General features: G+C 51.6%; 1 protein-coding gene across 2 annotated transcripts in view; it reads right to left on the bottom strand.

Annotated features, from left to right (window-relative positions):
• Window positions 1-1,238: 1,238 nt before the first annotated feature.
• Window positions 1,239-17,610, bottom strand: part of ACAN (aggrecan) — a 35,349-nt gene continuing 18,977 nt past the window's right edge. The window contains exons 12-18 of one of the 2 annotated variants that reach the window (XM_008566711.1): window positions 15,904-17,539; window positions 14,969-15,082; window positions 4,419-4,577; window positions 3,887-3,969; window positions 2,890-3,034; window positions 1,912-2,094; window positions 1,239-1,455 (exon numbers count right to left, since the gene is read on the bottom strand). In XM_008566711.1, the coding sequence (XP_008564933.1) occupies window positions 1,379-1,455; window positions 1,912-2,094; window positions 2,890-3,034; window positions 3,887-3,969; window positions 4,419-4,577; window positions 14,969-15,082; window positions 15,904-17,539 (2,397 nt within the window). In that variant the 3' untranslated portion in view covers window positions 1,239-1,378. The remainder of the gene's footprint in view (window positions 1,456-1,911; window positions 2,095-2,889; window positions 3,035-3,886; window positions 3,970-4,418; window positions 4,578-14,968; window positions 15,083-15,903; window positions 17,540-17,610) is intronic. The other variant, XM_008566712.1, reaches the window with a different exon arrangement.

Here is a 17,610-nt window from a genome sequence, read left to right as displayed (position 1 = left end):
TAACCTAGCTAGTTTACCCCCAGAACGTGTGAGATTTCCCTTTTCCCAGACTGTCTGCAGTTGGTTTTTTCCTTTGCTCTTATAAAGACTGAGTTTTGCCCCATTCTTGGGTTCAGTCTATCAAGCACCCCCTCCCATGTTAGCCGACAATGGGACACCAAAGAACCAAACTATGCCAGGGGCCCAGACGTCTCACTTGAGTTGTTCTTGGACAATGTGCCCACTCACAAGTGCACACACTGCACCCACTGACAGATGTCACATGTGACAGCCACACCCAGGCACACTCCACATTCACACACACACACGCAGAGAATCCATCAAACATATCAGCACCCTTGTAAAAATAAAGCATAACAGACGTGACTGTCCCAGGCTCTCTGAACAGACAGGAGTCACACCAATTTGGGATCATTTGATCAAAAGTGTCCCTACTGCCACCATTCCTAAGAGCTTCTTCAGTAGACCCAGATCATGGCTGCCTTCTCTTTGAATTAAAAAAAGGGAAAAGAAAAGAAATAGATCTCTTCCAATGTCTTTATTATAATTATCATAAACTTTAGTTTTCAAAAATATAAATAGGTGCTCGGAACCCTGGTGCCTGCACGGTCCCGGGGGGTGGGAGTGGGGGAGAAGGATGGGGTGGCACTCCCAGTGGGAAGGAAAGTGCCCCCACCCAGCCCTGCCAAGAGGGACACCTGCTAGGGTGGCAGACCCGAGTGAGAGGACACTGGAAGAGGGACCCTTGGAGGAAACCTGACCCCCAAGTGATGGAAGATCCCTTTGATGGCTCTCTCCTGCCCGCTCATCGTGGGCTGCAACCCGCCCCCTCTCCCCCGAGGCTACTACCCCACACAGATGGTGCAGCCCTCCTGGCTCCTCCTCCAATACATTCAGCTGCGGTTTGGTTCCAAGTTCTTCGTGCCCTCAGGCCTCGGCCTCTTCCAGCTCCTCTGGCCCCTTCCCCCTCCTCCCCAGCTCTCCCTGGAGGTGAAATAACCAACAACTGCACTGCTCTTGGATAAAGTCAGGACACAAAAAATAATCTTATTTATTTAACTTAACCCCTCCCCTTCTCCCCGTCCCTGCACTGGTCCCTGGAAAGGCACGGTGGGAGATTGAAGAAATGTCTCTAAACTCAGTCCACGGGTTACAATAAATTTGCTTTGCTTTGGCATTTGGGGGACAAATTAGATGCAGTTTTGGCGATCCAGGGGGGTGGGTGGGTGCATACACAATGTGGGTTTTATTTTTTTCTTCTTTAATGGGATTCCTTATATGACAAAAGCGACAAGAAGAGGACACCATCTGGGTGGGACGCACTGTCAGCCTGCAGGCTCCTGGGCTCAGCATCCTGGGCGTGTTCTGGAAGCTCCTCTCAGTGGGTCGTGCTGGGGCGGTTCCTCCTTGGGGGCCGTGAGCTCCGCTTCTGTAGTCTGCGCTTGTAGGTGGTGGCTGGGGTGAAAGGGAGGTGGAAAAATAGCGGTGAGAAAGTAGGCTGAGCCTGGGCTCTGCCCAGCTTGCTCTCTCTCCCCGTGGAAACCGTGGGCTCCTTAAGCCAGCCCGAGGCTATACATGCTTCCCGGATTTCGATTTTTCTTTGAGCCTCCTTGGGCTAAGGAGATTCAGTCAGGCACTGAAAAGGAAAGTAGGCCACCAGTTTTCTCCTTAATCCTCTCAGTAAAAGTGAGCCCTCTCCTGGGGCAGGTACCTGGCTCTCTCTAGGGGCAGGGGTCAGTGATTTGTGACTGAGCAGTCCTCTGACCTCATGACCCTTGCTCAACCCTGTAGACGGTGCAGGATCCCTGGGAGAGGGTGAGCTGCCACCGCTGTGCCACGGGAACAGGGAGAAGGCTGTGCTGGCAGACTCTGGTCCTGTGCCCAGCTAGGAGTGGGAGGGGTGATGCTCACGGTCTGTGCAGGTGATCCGAGGCTCCTCCCAGTGCCCGCTGGGCTGGCACCGGATGGTGGGCACGTGGCGCTGGACAAAGCCCTCGGCGCACTGATACCGCACCAGGGAATTGATCTCATATCGGTCTTTCTTCTGCCCGAAGGTCCTGGCATGCTCCACTACGGGGGGGTTTCCGCAGGCCACTGAGGGGAAAGACACCTTTTAGAAAGAACTGTCTAAAGGTCTTCCGTGATGACCCACACTGGCTGCAATGAGACAGCCCAGAGCCCTGCCACCCAACTGTGGGCCCTGACTGCTAGCAAAAGGTGTTTCCTTTTAGTGCTAAGAATCTGGAGACCGCTGGTTCTAACATCTGGCTTCCTCAGTGATTTAGAGCAGCAGGAAGGGAATACAAAGGGGATTCTTAAGGGGATGAAGAAAGGACAGTGGGGAGGGAGAAAGGTAGGGAAAGAGGGCCAGGAAGTCCGTCTGTGGCTTCTTTATGAAAACATCCAGTTCAGGGAAAAGTGGGACCCAAAGGGGGCCTGGGGATGCAGGACTATGAGCAGGAACAGGTGGGACATGTCTTACCAGCACCTTGATGTCCAAAGACTTAAAGCTGAGGGATCAAGGCCTGACAACTCTGACCCTGGGAGCCCCAAAGAGAGAAGCTTCCAACCCAGCTGCCATGGTGGGTGTCTTCCTGCTGCCGATATCCAAGGGACTGTGTCTATGTGTGGAGTAGGGGTCTTGTCCTCTCGCCTGTGAAGTGTCTGCATATGGTCCCTGGGAGTGAGCCTACCCTTGCCCTTGGCTCTGGGATGCCCATGCTGAGAGAGGCCCCCCAGGTCAGCTCCAATTTGCTTGTTGGACAGGTGAGGAGACACCAGCCACAAGGAGACAAGGGGACCCACCTCAGATCCCACAGCAAGAACCTCAGCTAGTGCCGAAAGTCTTGAGCCCATCTGCTCTGGACCGCCGCCCAGGCCCCTGCTTACCTGTGCCCTTTTTACACGTGAAGGGCAGGTGGTAATTGCAGGGGACGTCATTCCACTCGCCCTTCTCATGCCAGATCATCACCACGCAGTCCTCTCCGGTGGCAAAGAAGTTGTCAGGCTGGTTGGGGCGCCAGTTCTCAAATTGCTGCGGGTGGGAGTGGGCGAGGGGTGAGGGGAGAGGGGGCAGGGGCAGCGCGGCTTGGCCTGACCCCACTTTCTTTCCCCTCCAGCCTCTCCCCCATCTCCTCTCTCTTTTAGCCTAACTTCTGGCTCATCGGGCAGTGGCAAAGGCTGCTGGGAGCCAGGTCAGGGTTGTCCTAGGCGCTGTGGAACCCATGGCTTCTCCACAGAACTGGTCACACGGCCTGACTCTGGTCCTTCGCAGGATCTCAGAAACCCCAAGGATCCACAGCTCCTGTTCATGAGCTGATTCCACTCCTCTTTTCCATAAAGGCTGACAAGGCTGACCATAAACTCCCCCTTGCTTGGAGAGGAACAGGGCTCTCAGGTTGGGACTCTGCTGGCCAGGGAAGTCCCCCAGGCTTCTCCTCTTAGCCTTGCTCAGGAGAGTCCCTTTTCCTCTAAGTTAATTGCTCTCAGTTGTCTCTTCCAGGGGCCCTTCTCTGAGGCCCTCGGCATTGACTCCCCGTACTGTTCACTTGGCATCTGTGTTGCTTTCTGACTGTCTCCTTGAGTAGACTCGAGTCCTTTGTGGGCAAGAGACCCCTCTCAAGAGTCCATATGTCCCTCCTGATGGTTTGCTGTCATCCCTCCTTGTCCTTCCTGGCTCCTCCCTCACCTCATGCCCTCATTCCTCCACCAGTGCAGCCTGGGCTGGTCCCCAGAGGCGGAGGTAAGTGAGACACACCTCCTTCCCTCAAGGGCTCCTGCTCAGTGAGGGCTTGCGTGTGGCTTGAATGCATCTATCCCTGAGGGTCTTCATCTCCTCCCCTTCTCTGCACCACCAGCTGTGCCCGGTGCCCCCAGCAGAACTCACCAAGGAGTGTCCATCTGACCAGCGGAAGTCCCCTTCGATGGTTCTGTCATTCAGACCGATCCACTGGTAGTCCTGAGCATTGTCTGGAGAGAGGATGTGGGTGTTGGGCCTGGCATTGGAAACCCTCAGGGTGTCAGAAACTTGAGCTCATAGAGGCAGAGGGGACCGGGGGGAGGAGGTGGGTGGGCTCCTCAGAGCATGCCACCTGCTTCTAAGTCTTTTCAAGGGTCTCAGCATGTGCCTGTTTGGGGTGCACTCCAGACCACCTCTCCAAACAGACATGGGCAGGTGACAGCCACAGAGTTAGTCTGGGGCTGACTCTGAGCAGTGGGCTGTCCTGGGTGCAGTCAGCGCTGTCAGCCCAAAGACCTCTGTCTTCTTCTCTAAGGAACTCAGGCTGTGGGGACACCCATCCCTCCCTCCCTTCCTTCCCCCACCCCTGCAGCCTCACTGGGCCCATGTCTGTCAAATTATGACAAGTGAGGCCCTTTGCCTGCATGACCGCTCTCCTCTCAGGCCCCGCTGCACTCACTGTTGACAAACTCTTGCTCCTCAGGGGTGACGATGCTGCTCAGGTGTGACTGCTGCTCCCGACACCGGCCCTCAGCATCCACCCAGGTCTCTCGGTCAGGGAAGTGGCGGTAGCAGTGGCCCTGGAACTTGGTCCAGCCTTCTTCACATACCTCCTGGTCTGCAACACAGGTCAGGGGCTTTAGGGAGGGGCCCAGGTAGACTGGAGGTGGTGGTTGCTGCCAGTCTCCTGGCATGGATTCCTGTAGTCACCCCACCTTGAATGTTGCACCTTCAAGGGAAGGGAGAGGCCCAGCTGGAGAGGGGTTCAGGTTGGAAACCAGGAAGGCCTGGTCCCCAGAGCCTCTGAGCATGTTCCCAACTTCTGGGAAATGCCACAGGCCCTGTCCTTCCCCGATTTCACCCCCCGCCCCCCATCACCCCCTCCTAAGCTTTCTTCCTGTTGAGGCCTGCTCTGGAGGGCTGGCAGGGCTCAGCAGGCCAGATGAAAAGAGGTAGGAGGGTGGGAGGTTCTGAGATTAAGGCAAAACATAGTTCAGAGGCTCTGTGGGGCTCCCGGGAGAGCAGAGCCCTGGGGAAGTGTGGAGGCAGCAGGAACCAGCAGTGCTGGGCAGGACCCGGAGCTTCCTTCCTCAGAGGCTTGGCTGGGACTGGAGGAGCAGAAATAAGCCTGCTTCAGTCCAAAGCAGACGTGGAGCTCTGAGGCTACTGATCAGAGCTGGCTCTAGTGGAACACGCTGAGTCTGCCTCTTGGAGCAAGACAGCCAGCTGGAGGCCTATGACTCAGGTCATCTGGCTTTTTATTTATTTATTTTGGTGGCAGATGGGAAGAGGGGAGGAGCTTCTCCCCTCCCAAACCTAAATTTGTAATGGGTTCTCCTTTTTTGGAGAAAAGGCCGTTTGGAGCTCTTGGAGCAGCTTAGGGGAAAAAGGGTAGAGACATGCTGGAGCCCGCTCATTCAGGATCGAAAGAGGTAGTTGTGTGTCTTCCCAATGCTGCCTTCAGTGACATCACGTTGGTAGCTTTAAATTGGCCCTAGTGGATGGGAATATTTACACCTCAGGAATTGGCAGATGCTGCCAATCAGGGCTCCCCTTCCTCTGCAAGAACTGGTTGTTAAACTGCCAGCACAGCACTGGAGAGAGGGAATTTCCAGACCCTCTCTTCCTACTCCCATTGGGCCTCTCAGCCCTGGGGCTGAGTGGAGGGACATGAACTCCTCGGCTGTATGGCAGCCTTTTTGATTGGGTGCCACCAATAGTCTGGCTGTCACAGGGAGGAAGGTCCAGTACCTGAGGGAAGGAGTCTTAGGCTGAAGGGTAGATGCTTGGCAAGGCTGGAGGAGAGACAGTCGGGAATGGTAGAGAGTGAGGGGAGAGGAGGCTGGCAGCCTGAGAAGAAAGAGGCAGAGCAGCCAGGGGAGCTGAGGAAGAGGCCTCTGGTTCCCCTGCTACCAGCACCTTCCCCAAGAGGTGAAGCAAACTTCTGGAAAGAGGCAGAGAGGCCTCAGAGAGAGCTCAGCACCATAAGGAGGACAGAGACGTCTTCCCGGGCTGGCTTGTGTGGTCAGCTCCTGGGCCACCTCAGTGCCAGAGGGCTGAGCTGGGCAGGCAGAGCTGGAGGGTGCAGCTGCTCTGGGAGGGGGGGAAGGACCATGCAGGATGGAGGCTCTGGGAAACAGAAATGGAATTCCAGGAAGGCTGGAAGCAGCAGCAGGGACAGGGTCAAGCCACAAGGCACCAGGCACCTGTGGGGTGGTGAGTGCTCAGGATTGGGAGGGGAGAAGAGATGTGACTCTGCCTAGCTGGGCACCCAGGCCCTGGCCCAGTGGAGTGGCTCCAGCACCATCTCTCTGCTCCATCAGGGTGCAGAGCCCAGGGAGGGCCCTGCCTCTGTCCCAGCAGAGCCCCCTTTCCCAGGCTGGAGCCCAAGAGCTGTTGTCTGCATGGTTGTTCCACACCCTTCTCCCCTGTGGCAAATGTTTTGGCATCCTGGGGAGAAAATCCTTGCAGCTCTCCACTCTCACCCCAGCCAAGACCCCATGAACCAATTCTTTGAGGGCTTGGGGTGAGGCTGCAGGGGAGGAGGGGTGTCCAGGCCTTTTCTTCCAGAAGCCTTAAGTTCCTCTACCAGTCTGTAACCTTGGCAGTGCCTCCAAGGAATGTGCAATCCAAAACCACCTCCCCATACTGTGCAGAACGAAAGGGAGACATCCCAGGAGTTTCAGTGGCTTTCAGAAAGTTTCTGGGTATCCAACTTGAGAGTTCATTGGAAAGGGTTTTGAGCCCCTGCTCGCTTCCATTTCTGTGTGGGCCATTGCCCTGAGCATCCAAAAGTCCCATCTCTCCTTTCCTGAGCTGGGAAGCCCCTGATGTCAGGAGGCTGCGGGTGGGGCAGGGGACTAGGAGGCACCAAAGGCGAGAGAGCTGGGGGCTCAGTCTGGCCCTGGGAGGGTTCCTGGCACACAGCTCCCTTGGCAGAGCTTGCAGCCCAGCCTAGGTGCACAAGTGGAAAGGTTGGTAAGGCCCAAGAGAGGAAACTCAGACTCTGCCCCTTCTATAGCAGGACTCTGTTCTCTCTAGCCAGCCTTTGCCTTGCACAAGGGAAGGTGAAAGGAAGCATGGGCTAGCATGGCATTGACATGGCAGCTGTCATGGTGGTGATGAAGAGGTGACATGCAGCAGTCCCTGCTCATGCATGACTTGAGCATGCTGGTGACACGGGAGCTCTCAGGCAGACAAACCACAGCTCTCGCCCCAGGAGAATAGGTAGGCAGCTCAGCAACATGGCACGGTGGCTCCCAGGGCCATAGAGGGGCCACAAAGTTCCCATGCATAGTACAGCAGGCAGACACATGCTCATGACCACACTGGTAAGATCTGTGGCTGTCATCAGAGTGAGAACCAATTACTCCCACCCTGTAGCTTCCTTCAAGACAAATGCATGGAATCAGCTCTGCCCTCTCAGTGTGATGTGTGCACCGACCTCAGTTGTGGCATCAACAGGTCTGAAAGCCCCAGAGAAGGTTAAGTGTTTTAAAGGGTCCCACAGCCCCACCTTCCAAAGAGCAGGCTGTCCCGGCCTGCACATCCTCCTGAGGTCAGATCAGCTGATGCCCCACAGGAGGGTGTTCAAGGGAAAGAGCAGAAGAAAGAGTGGGAACAGAGGGGCAGACTTCTCAGTTGTGGCCCCTGGGATGGCTGTCCGGATGGACCCTGGGGGCCCCAGTCAGGGCCTAGAGCCTGTGGTTAGGAGGGGAGGGTGAGGGAGGAGGAGGGGGTACAGCAGTTAGTAACATTAGCTGAAGCCGAGACGGCCGTACCAATCTCACACAGGTCCCCTCCGTAGCTGGGAAGGCATAAGCATGTGAAAGAGTCGATGGCATCCACGCAGGTGGCTCCATTCAGACAAGGGCTTGAGAGGCACTCATCAATGTCTGCAAGAAACCAAGGGCCACCATTAGGACTCCTGCCGGCAACTCCAGCCTTGCAAGAACTGTCGCCTCCTTATGGGTGGCCAGCCCTGCTGCTCTCCAGAGCCCTGGGAGGGGACTGGCTGGTTTTCCTAAGAATTGTTGCTGCTGCTGCTGCTGCCGCCATCTTGGAGAGCTGAACCAAAGATCCAGACAAGCGTTTTTTCTTGGATGTGTGTGATTCTTGATTGGCAAGCTTGGAGCACTGGAGCCAGGTTTCTCAGTGGGCTGAAAAGATCTGGTACTTCTGCAACCAAATGCCTTTTGTGAGAGTGAACATGGAGTTCCTCCAAGACACCTTCTCTTATGAGTATTTCAGGAAGCCATGAGATCTGAACCGGCTAAGAACATGGTGGTGAACGAAGATACTGGAAGTCAAGTTCTTGACGCTTGGTTAGAGTTCTTTCCTTTCCTGGCTTTCTCTGTAGTTACGAACCAGGGAAAGAGGGCAAGACCGTGCAGTACTAGAATGAACAACCTAGAAGTGGACTGCAGAGTATAGGTCCATGAGAAATTGGCAGCATGGAATATTTGCATGAGACTCGTTAGACTTTTGGGTTGCAGACATCTTTGTCTTCAGTAAATAAGATTCTTTATTACCAGGTAAAAATGAAGCCAGAATCTTTCAAATTTTCACCAGGTAGGCAAGGTGAGAACTGAATCTCCTAATCTGGTCTTTCTGAGAAGTAAGAAGACCTGGGGGATCTCTTCTGCTCTCTTCATGTCTGTACTCCAAAGGCTCCTACTGTGTTTTTCTGGGTTTCCTCCCTGGGAACATGACAAAAGGTATTACGAAGCTCCTCTTGCCAGGAGATTAATACAATTCTGCAATGAGTAGGTTCCACTGGCTTATGGGGCACCATATGTGGTTTGAAGATGCAGCTTCATATAACCTTATTCATATAACCTTGAGGATGTGATGACATGTCTATAGATGGTCTCCACGTGAGCAGCTAAGCCTGTTTTGGGAATAGGACCTCGGAGTCCTAAATATGTTCCAGGACTTAGTTCTTGCCTCCAGTAAGAGCAGACCAGACTTTAAACTCAATCCTCTAAAAAAATGGCAAAAGCTCTTTCCTCTGGATCCTCGTGCGAGAGCACAGTAGACATCTTCTAGGCCAGAGCGGGGTTGGTGAATTGGTGCCCCCAAATCCCATTTCAGACATCTCACTCATCCCATGAAACTCCTAATCTCCAGTTCTCGGGCATCTCTCTCTTGCCACGAAGTCCTTAACTTCATGTCAGGGTATGCACACCACGGACTAGAAACCAACAGTTCCAAGTCTGGAACTGTTCCAAGCAAAACCAAAATGCATGGCGGAACCGACTGAAATCCCGGCATGCACTCGGAGTCCCAGCATGCACCAGGATTCCCAGCAGCAGCAGTAGCAGCAATAGGCCAGGCCAGTCGGCGGGGTGGAAGCTGGGGTGGCTCTCCTGCTCCAGGAAAGCAACTGTTTGTTCTCTTTTATCCATTAGCATCATTATGGGAGATGGGAAGCACTGGGCAAGGGGAATTAAGCAAATGTAGGCGCTAAAGCAGTTGTACAGAGCAGGGGACAGGAATGGCCTCTGGGGAGAAGAGCCAGATATCCACCCTGGGGCCTCTGACCAACCCATGGGGGAGAGGGCGGGAAAGGTGGGAGGCCCCGAGGGAGCTCAGGCCAGGGGGCTTCCTGTTGTCCCAGAGGCTTATTGCACCTCACCCCCCAGGCTGCCTGAGGGCCCAGGGCAGTGTTGCTTTCCTTCTGTGTTTGGCCAGGGTACTCCCTGAGAAGACTGCACGGACTGAAGGAACCAATTCCTGGTTTTTTTTTTTTTTTTTTTGTAGGGTCCAGGATTCACAGGTGAGGAGGAAAGGAAGAGCCACATCCCGAAGACCAGAGAGCCTCTGGATGCCACAAGGGGCAGTTTACAGAGGCTGAGCCAGCATCTTCTGTAGTGGGGTGTTCTCATTAGCCACTCAGGCCAGTGGCACCCCATTTCCTCTTCTTCTGGCTGGAAGAGCCACTCTGGCCTCACATTTCCCACCTCTTTCTGTGAAGGGCACTTGGGACATCTCTTGACTTCTGGAACCAAGGGAGGCATCGGGCTAGGCCCTGCTGTGAGCGTAGAGTGGGGGTCCCAGACAAGGTGTTAGCAGGTGGAGGGGGGAAGAGCTTTGGGCAATGTGGTGGCTTCATGAAGGAAGAGAGGAAAGGGAGGGAACTAGTAACTATCAAGAACCTTCTCTGAGCCAGATGCTGACTCACACATCCATTATCCTCCCAACAGCCTGGTGGCATGGACATCATTAGGTAAGGAAACAAGTGAAGTGACTTGCCCAGGCTGGAAAGTGGGGCAGATAGATCGGAAGAGACGGAGGAGGGAGTCAGGAAATGATACTGGAAGTTGGGCCTCTGTCCCATGGAGGGAGAGAGACACTGGGGTCTTGGACTCTCAGCACCTCATTACCATTTCTGCTACAGCCACCAAGGGCTCTCCTGTCGTCACTGAGCAGGAACTCTGGAGAATGTCAAGACTCTCAGGGTCCTCTTCCCACTACTATAACCAAAAGGGTTGGTTTGTTCCTGAACAAGGCCCTCCAGCAATATTTCTAACTTAGGGGAGAAGGTAACTGAGAGCCCCTGGTGAAGGCTAGGGGAATAGAGTCACTTACAAATAACCACTTTGGTGTCTGAATTGGAGACCTCAGGTCTCCACCTTGAATAAGTCTTGTCCGGTTTTCACCTGGGTCAGAGCCCAGGACCTCCAGGTGAGTAAGAGTTTATCTGCTCACAGAAAATGCTGAATGAAGAGTGAGTGCAGGTGATTTTACTCAAGTGATACTCAACTAAAGGTGTTGCCACTCATAAAGACTGATATGAATGGCGCTCTTCAAGTTGTTTAGTGCACAACCTGTGCAGCTGTATGCGGAACTCTGGACATAACTTTCCTGGACAAGGGTGGGGGAAAATCCCCTCCAGAAGTATAGAGAAAATTTCTTAATTCATTGGATGTTGTGCACCCTGCAAAGACCTGGGATCAATCAGGATGGACAGACCTGAGCAGATACATTGACTTTCTGGGTTGGGTCTGTTAGAGAATTGAGAGAAGGATTATAAGAGTGTACTTGTCAGTTTCAATTTGCTTTTAAAATAAACATCATTAAAAAGTATGCTATCATTATTTACACTATTTCAAGTCTTTTATCTCGAATGTAACTTTAACATCCTGGTTTTTAAATTTAGTTAGTTGCCTGTTAAATTACCATGAAGTTTCTGTTAAGTCAAGAAGGTGAAATTTGTATTTTCATATTTTCACTTGCTTTTTTTTTTTTTTTCCAAAGACAACTGATAAGGGGATCTTAACCTTTGGCTGGGTGTAAGCACCACGCTCAGCCACTGAGCTAACCAGCCATCCCTATATAGGATCTGAACCTGTGGCCTTGGTGTTATCAGCACCGCACTCTCCCGAGTAAGCCATGGGCCAGCCCATCGTATTTTCACTTGCTTTGAAAGCATCTCTAAAAACAAACAAAAAAAAAAAAAAAAAAAAAAAAAAAAAAAAGAAAGCATTTCTTTCCCAGTGATAAAGGTTTCTCTGAAATTCAAACATCTCCCCTAAAGGAAGAGACAGAGTCAGATAGATCATAGATCGAAGCTCCAAACCTTAGGGTTGGCAGGTTAGCTTAATTGGTTAGAGCATGGAGCTGATAACACCAACGTTGAAGGTTTGGATCCCCTACAGACCAGCCAATCCCCATCCCCCCCAAAAAGCTCCAAACCTAGAAAGTGAAAAATGGCAGTAAAATAGAAAGGAGGTTGATAAAGTTTTAAATTTATACCCTTCTAAGTGAGAGGTTAAGAGAAGTTCACACAGCACCAGTGATGACTGGAAATTGGATGTGAGATCTGGTTAGAACAAATATTTTTCAACCTTGGCTGCAAGTTCGAATCACTGGGGGTAGTTAAATTTTTTCTTTTTCTTTTTTTAATTTAAAGATTGCTTAAAAATACCAATGCCAGAGTCCCTCTCCAAACTAATTGAATTGGAATATCTCAGGGTGGGACCCAGGCACGATGCCTCTTAAGAGCACCCCAGGTAATTCTTTTTTTTTTTTTTTTGTGGCCAGCTGCACCGCGCTCAGCCAGTGAGTGCACCGGTCGTCCCTATATAGGATCCGAACCCGCGGCGGGAGCGCTGCTGCACTCCCAGCGCTGCACTCTCCGGAGTGCGCCACGAGCTCAGCCCCGCTCCCAGGTAATTCTAAGCAGCACTAGGAGTAAAACTTCAGAGCTAGGATTAATTCCCACGGGTGCTATCAAAAATGGAGGTGGGGATACACTACTGCTTTTTAAGTGGATCAGAGTAGACTAGTCCTGCTTTTAATTGCTAAAGAATCTAAGTATTCATTAAACAGATGTTTATTTTGAAGTCAAAAGTACTGATTAATAATTTATCAGAACTTGTTTATGGAATACCAACTAAATAAGGTGAAGTAATTTTTCATAAGTTTTCTTTTAGAACTATATACAGTCTCTAACCCCCTTTATGAGGAAGAAGTTTTCCCTGAGTATTCAAATAGTGCCCGGGAATAATCCTGCGTACTGCTATGCATGGCCTTTGGAGGATCCATGCTCTTTTTAACAACTTGTGTTTCCTGGTTCTGGTGTTAAGACAACGGTGACTGAACACCATCCGCCGTATGCACTTTTTTTTTTTTTTTTTTTTTAAAGATGACCGGTAAGGGGATCTTAACCCTTGACTTGGTGTTGTCAGCACCACGCTCACCCAGTGAGCAAACCGGCCATCCCTATATGGGATCCGAACCCGTGGCCTTGTTGTTATCAGCACCGCACTCTCCTGAGTGAGCCACGGGCCGGCCCTGCCGTATGCACTTTTGCAAGCGTGTGAGCCTTGAGGGAAACCGAACAGGAGTGACTTGGGACCCCAGGGATAAGGTCATGGGGAATGAGACCCCAGGTTTTGTGCTGGGCTGATCCTCGTCACTTGCTCTTTGGAGATGCTAAAGCTTTGCCTAACCAGTGGAGTGAGTGATGGGGGAGGGAACCCATTTTTATTAAATGCATCTTCTGGCCAGATGTACACAGACGATCCTAATCCTTACAGCAGTGGTTCTCAACCCTCCAATGTGTGGCTGCACATTGGAGTCAGTTAACAAACCGTAATGCCAAGGCCACAGACCCATTTCAATCAGATCCATGGGGGTGGGTCCCAGGCATCATACTTTTTGAAAGCTGAGAACTACTTACATTGACCCCTATTTATAAATGAGGAAAGTGAGGGTTGGGCTGTGCTGAATCAGAGCAACGGAGGTTCTACAGCCACTCTCCAGTCTGGCTCCCCAGGAGGCTGGCTTCAGTTCTTTGAGACCAGCAGCTGGTTATTATGTTAAAGAGGGAGTTTCTTGTTTAGCCCATTATGTTAAGTGAATTCAAACCTCAATCTTTGATTCAGCTCACTCGACAGTTAAGCAAATTACTTAACTTCTCTGTGTTCCAGTTTCATGTGGGGGTAATTACCAAGCTGCTCACAGACCTGTCTTGAAGAAATTGTGGGGAAGAAAGTCCTTTAGAAATATACATAATCAGACAAAGGCTGTCCTTACAGAATAGTTAAGGAATGCTGAGGACACCAGCCTTGCTGTGACTTCTGATACCAGTGTCACATTTTTGCTTCAAGTGTCAGGTTAGGAAGGAATTGCCAAGAATGGAGTCACCCAACAGGGGTACAGCTATAGTCCCTAGGGTCACTACGGCCCTGTGGTAACTGCTCCCTTGGCAGTAAGGCCAGGACCTTCCTTGCATAATTCACCCTCTCTGGCCTTGGAGGCCCACAGTGTTCTCAGGTTCTGGCCCCCACACGTGGGCAGAGGCTGACCCCAATGGGGGAAAGAGTGAGCAGTTATCTACCCTAACCTGTTTATATATATATATATTTATATTTACATACAATCAAATAAATATATAAATATATATGTTTATACATATATTTTACCGTGTAAGTGCCAAGTGTACAGTATATTTATATTATATGAGTATACGGTACATAATGATGCGTTAATTTACATACATTAATATATATAAACACGGAATCTTTCTTTGGGAATGATGTAAGGCTGTGGAGGACAGTTGCCTGGCATGGTTCGCCTAGTAGTAGTTTTTTCCCCAGGATTCATTTCTCCATGTTTGCATGTGTCCTAGGAATGAAGCCCTTTTATGAAAGACCCTGGGTCTCTGATTCCTGACTTAGGAGAGAGGCTGGGGATGAGGGCATTGCGGCAGTGGAGACAGTTAACTCAAGAATATGAGCTTGGAGGTAACCAGGCATTTCCTCTCTCAAGGGTGGTGACGTAGAAGAGATGAAATGGCACCATGGCCACAGGCTTTGCACGTGTCCACGGGATGAGAGGTGGATTCTAATCTTGTTTTGGGGGCCGCCTCCAATCAGAGGGTCCCCAAGCTCCTCACCCATCCCACGAGCTGCTTGACTCATGGCTAAGGACAAACAGATGCTCCAGAGCAGGGGGTGCCCAGGGGAAGGGTGCCCCTGAATCCCCATGCTGGGGTGACAAGCTCTGTCTGTGGTGTTTCCTTCAGGCAAGAGGGACTCAAACCCCACCAGACTGCAGGGGGTGCCTGCTGGGGTTCACTCTGCATGAAGGAAGATGGCTCCCTCAGAGATTCCCTCCTAGGGACGGAGGGGTGCGATCAGCTATCCCCACTACTCACCCCAAGCTTTCTTTGAAGTCTCAAGTTTTATCTTCAAAATTCAAGCACATTTTGCATTCTACTCATAAAATAGTCATTGGCTTGACATAAAACTACTTACAAGCTTAATTATTTAACTTGACTTTTTTCTCCTAAAACATCATCTGGACTAGATGCTCTAGAAAGATGAGCCATGTTTATCCTGTGGCTTCTACCCACAACAGTTCATTGTGCACCTCTCCTTCCCGGTCTGAGAAGCCTCGGTTGACCTTGGTCACCTCCTCCCACCTGGGGTCCCTTCTTGGGATGAAGGAGTCCATCTAGCACCCCTGCCCTCATCCCCCACAGTTGATTGAGGGTCTGACCTATGTTGCAGTGCTCGCCAGTGTGACCAGGGGGGCACAGGCATATGACATGTCCCTCTGTCTCCTGGCAGGTCCCAGCGCCACAGGGCTCCTCAGCACAGGACCTGGCAGGGGCTGCAACCCCCAGGGGAGAGGTGGAGCATCAAGAACACAGCCATCTGGGTGCCAGCACAGCCCTGAGAATTTGCAGTTAGGGCACAAGGTCCCCTCAGTCCATGAGGCTTTGGGTCAGCATGTTTCTGGGTACTCTGTCCCTCCTGGCCACCTGGTCCACAGCATCTGGGAGGTCTTTCAAATTTTGAAAACTTTCTCAGCACAAAGGGAAGTACCAGGAATCCCAAAGCAAAAATCTGAGAAAAATCTGCTACTGGTGCCCGGAGCTTGGTGCTGGGATTACATCCAGGTGAGACAATTTATGATATGCTTTGTGCTGGGATGTGGGTGGGAACACAGGGCAGGTTTTAACCCTTCACAAAAGAGGTATTTGGACACAAAATGTCACCAGCAGATTCACTCTCTCGTCACACGCTCACTCGGAGCGGGATGTGTAACAATTTCTGGCACTATCTCAACAGTCATTCTTCTCCCTCCCTGTGCCAAGTACAGATAGTTGCATTCACATGTAAATGTTCACGTGATGTAACTCCACTGTAACGATAACGATCACTAATCTTTATAAGTGTGCACTGTGTGCAAAGTACGATGCTAGGCGCGTGCTTTATCTACATTCACATTCTATTTAATCTTCCCTGGTACAAGTCCCATTTTACAGATGAGGCTCAGAGAGGTTAAGAAGCTTGCCTGAGGCTGCACAACTCATCTCTGGTGGAGCTGTGCTTGGAACCTTAACGCTGCACTGTCTCCTACTGTGCTACAGTTGACTACAGTCTGAACTACCTGAGCACATTCAAAAGAGAAAAAAAAATCAACAATACCTGCAGTGGTTGACACTGATTCACCTGTCCCTTCCGGAGAAGCTGGGATGGACGTGTCTGTTGGGGAGGTGGCTGTTTTGGCTGTTTGGGTCTCTTCTCCTGAGTACAAAGGGCTTGAGGACTCAATTTCTAGCTGCGCCTCTGCAGGGCGCTGGGTCTGCTGGGTCCACTCGAACTCTGGGACACTGGTGCTGATGACAACATCCAGGCCTGAGGTGTGACCAGACAGGTCTCCACTGATTTCAGTCCTGTCCCCAGAAGCCATGGGAGTGGCTAAAGGCAAGCCCGATGCCTCTGTGCCTGCATTGTAGGTGGTGGTTGATTCTCCACTCACTTCCGGGGCAGCCGACCCCTCTGTGGGGCCTTCCTGAAAGGTCAAAGTGCTGCCACTCACCCCCAGGCCTGAGGCTCTCTCCAGATCAGCTTCACGGAAGGCAGACGTGGTTTTACTCAGATCGGGGGAGCCAGAAGCTTCTCCACTGGCCTCGGGGGTAGCAGATGCCCCCACCTCAGCCTCAGGATAGGCAGGTATCTCACTGCTGGATTCTGGGACTGATGACTCTTCTATCCCAGAACTCGGGATTGTTGGTGTAGCTCCACTAATGTCCCCAGACACAGAGGCTTCTCCACTGAACTCAAAAAGCTGGGGTTTGTGTGTCACAGGGGGTCTTTGGCCAAGTTCTTGGGAAACAGTAGGTTCAGTAACACCCTCTATGAACTCAGAAGTGATTAAAGTAACTTCTGGAAGCCCTGAGGCCTCCCCACTGGTGCCAGTGGCTGCAGAGGAGTCTCCGCTTACATCAGTGGTGCTGGAAAAGTCCCCACTAAAATATGGAATACTTGGTGGCTCTCCACTTGGTTCTACCAGCCCGGACTGCAGCCCACTTAGGTCCAAAAATCCGGAATGGTCTCCAGACATGTCTGGTGCTCCAGAGTGGGCACCACTGAGTTCCAAAATGCCTGAAGGTCCTTCTCCTGCTTCTTGAGCTGTTGGAGCCTGGGTTACAGATTCCACCAAAGTTCTGTCTACAAGAGAGACAGTGGGGGAACCAGACGGAAGTCCACTGCCATCATATGCTCCCGAGGGCAGGCTGCTCCCAGTCTCAGCGCCAGAGGCTTCTCCACTGACCTCAGCTACTTCATGCGGTAGGCCACTGAATTCTGGAGCCTGGGAGGTAAACCCACTGAAATCGATTGTTCCAGAAGATTGTCCACTGACATCCACTATCCCAGATGTGCCTGACAGATCTGCTTCCCTGGAAGGGAAGCCACTGAGTTCCACAGATCCTAAGCCTTCTTCTTCTTTAAATGTAGTAGGGGTTACTTCAACCAAACTGGTGTCCACAAATGTAATACCAGAAGATTCCCCACTACCACTCATGACACTAGAAACCAGGTCAGGGATTCCAGGTGTCATCCCACTGAACCCTGGCAACCCTGATGGCTGCCCACTGAGATCAGGGACCCCAGATGTTTCTCCACTCAGGTCGGTTATGCCATATAGTTGGCCACCACCATAAAGAACTCCAGATGCTTCTCCACTGACATCTGGTTGCCCAGAGGACAGTCCACTAAGCTCAGTCACTCCAGATATTTCTCCACTCGTGTCAGGAAACCCTGATGGCTGCCCACTGACCTCAAAAATCCCGGATGTTCCCCCACTGATGTCAGGAAACCCTGATGGCTGCCCACTGACTTCCAAAATCC

Source organism: Galeopterus variegatus, unplaced genomic scaffold (assembly GCF_000696425.1).
Source record: "Galeopterus variegatus unplaced genomic scaffold, G_variegatus-3.0.2 Scaffold266, whole genome shotgun sequence".
In the NCBI taxonomy this organism is placed as follows: domain Eukaryota; kingdom Metazoa; phylum Chordata; class Mammalia; order Dermoptera; family Cynocephalidae; genus Galeopterus; species Galeopterus variegatus.
The sequence above is the reverse complement of the archived record's forward strand: the minus strand, read 5'-3'. Positions and strand labels throughout refer to the sequence as shown.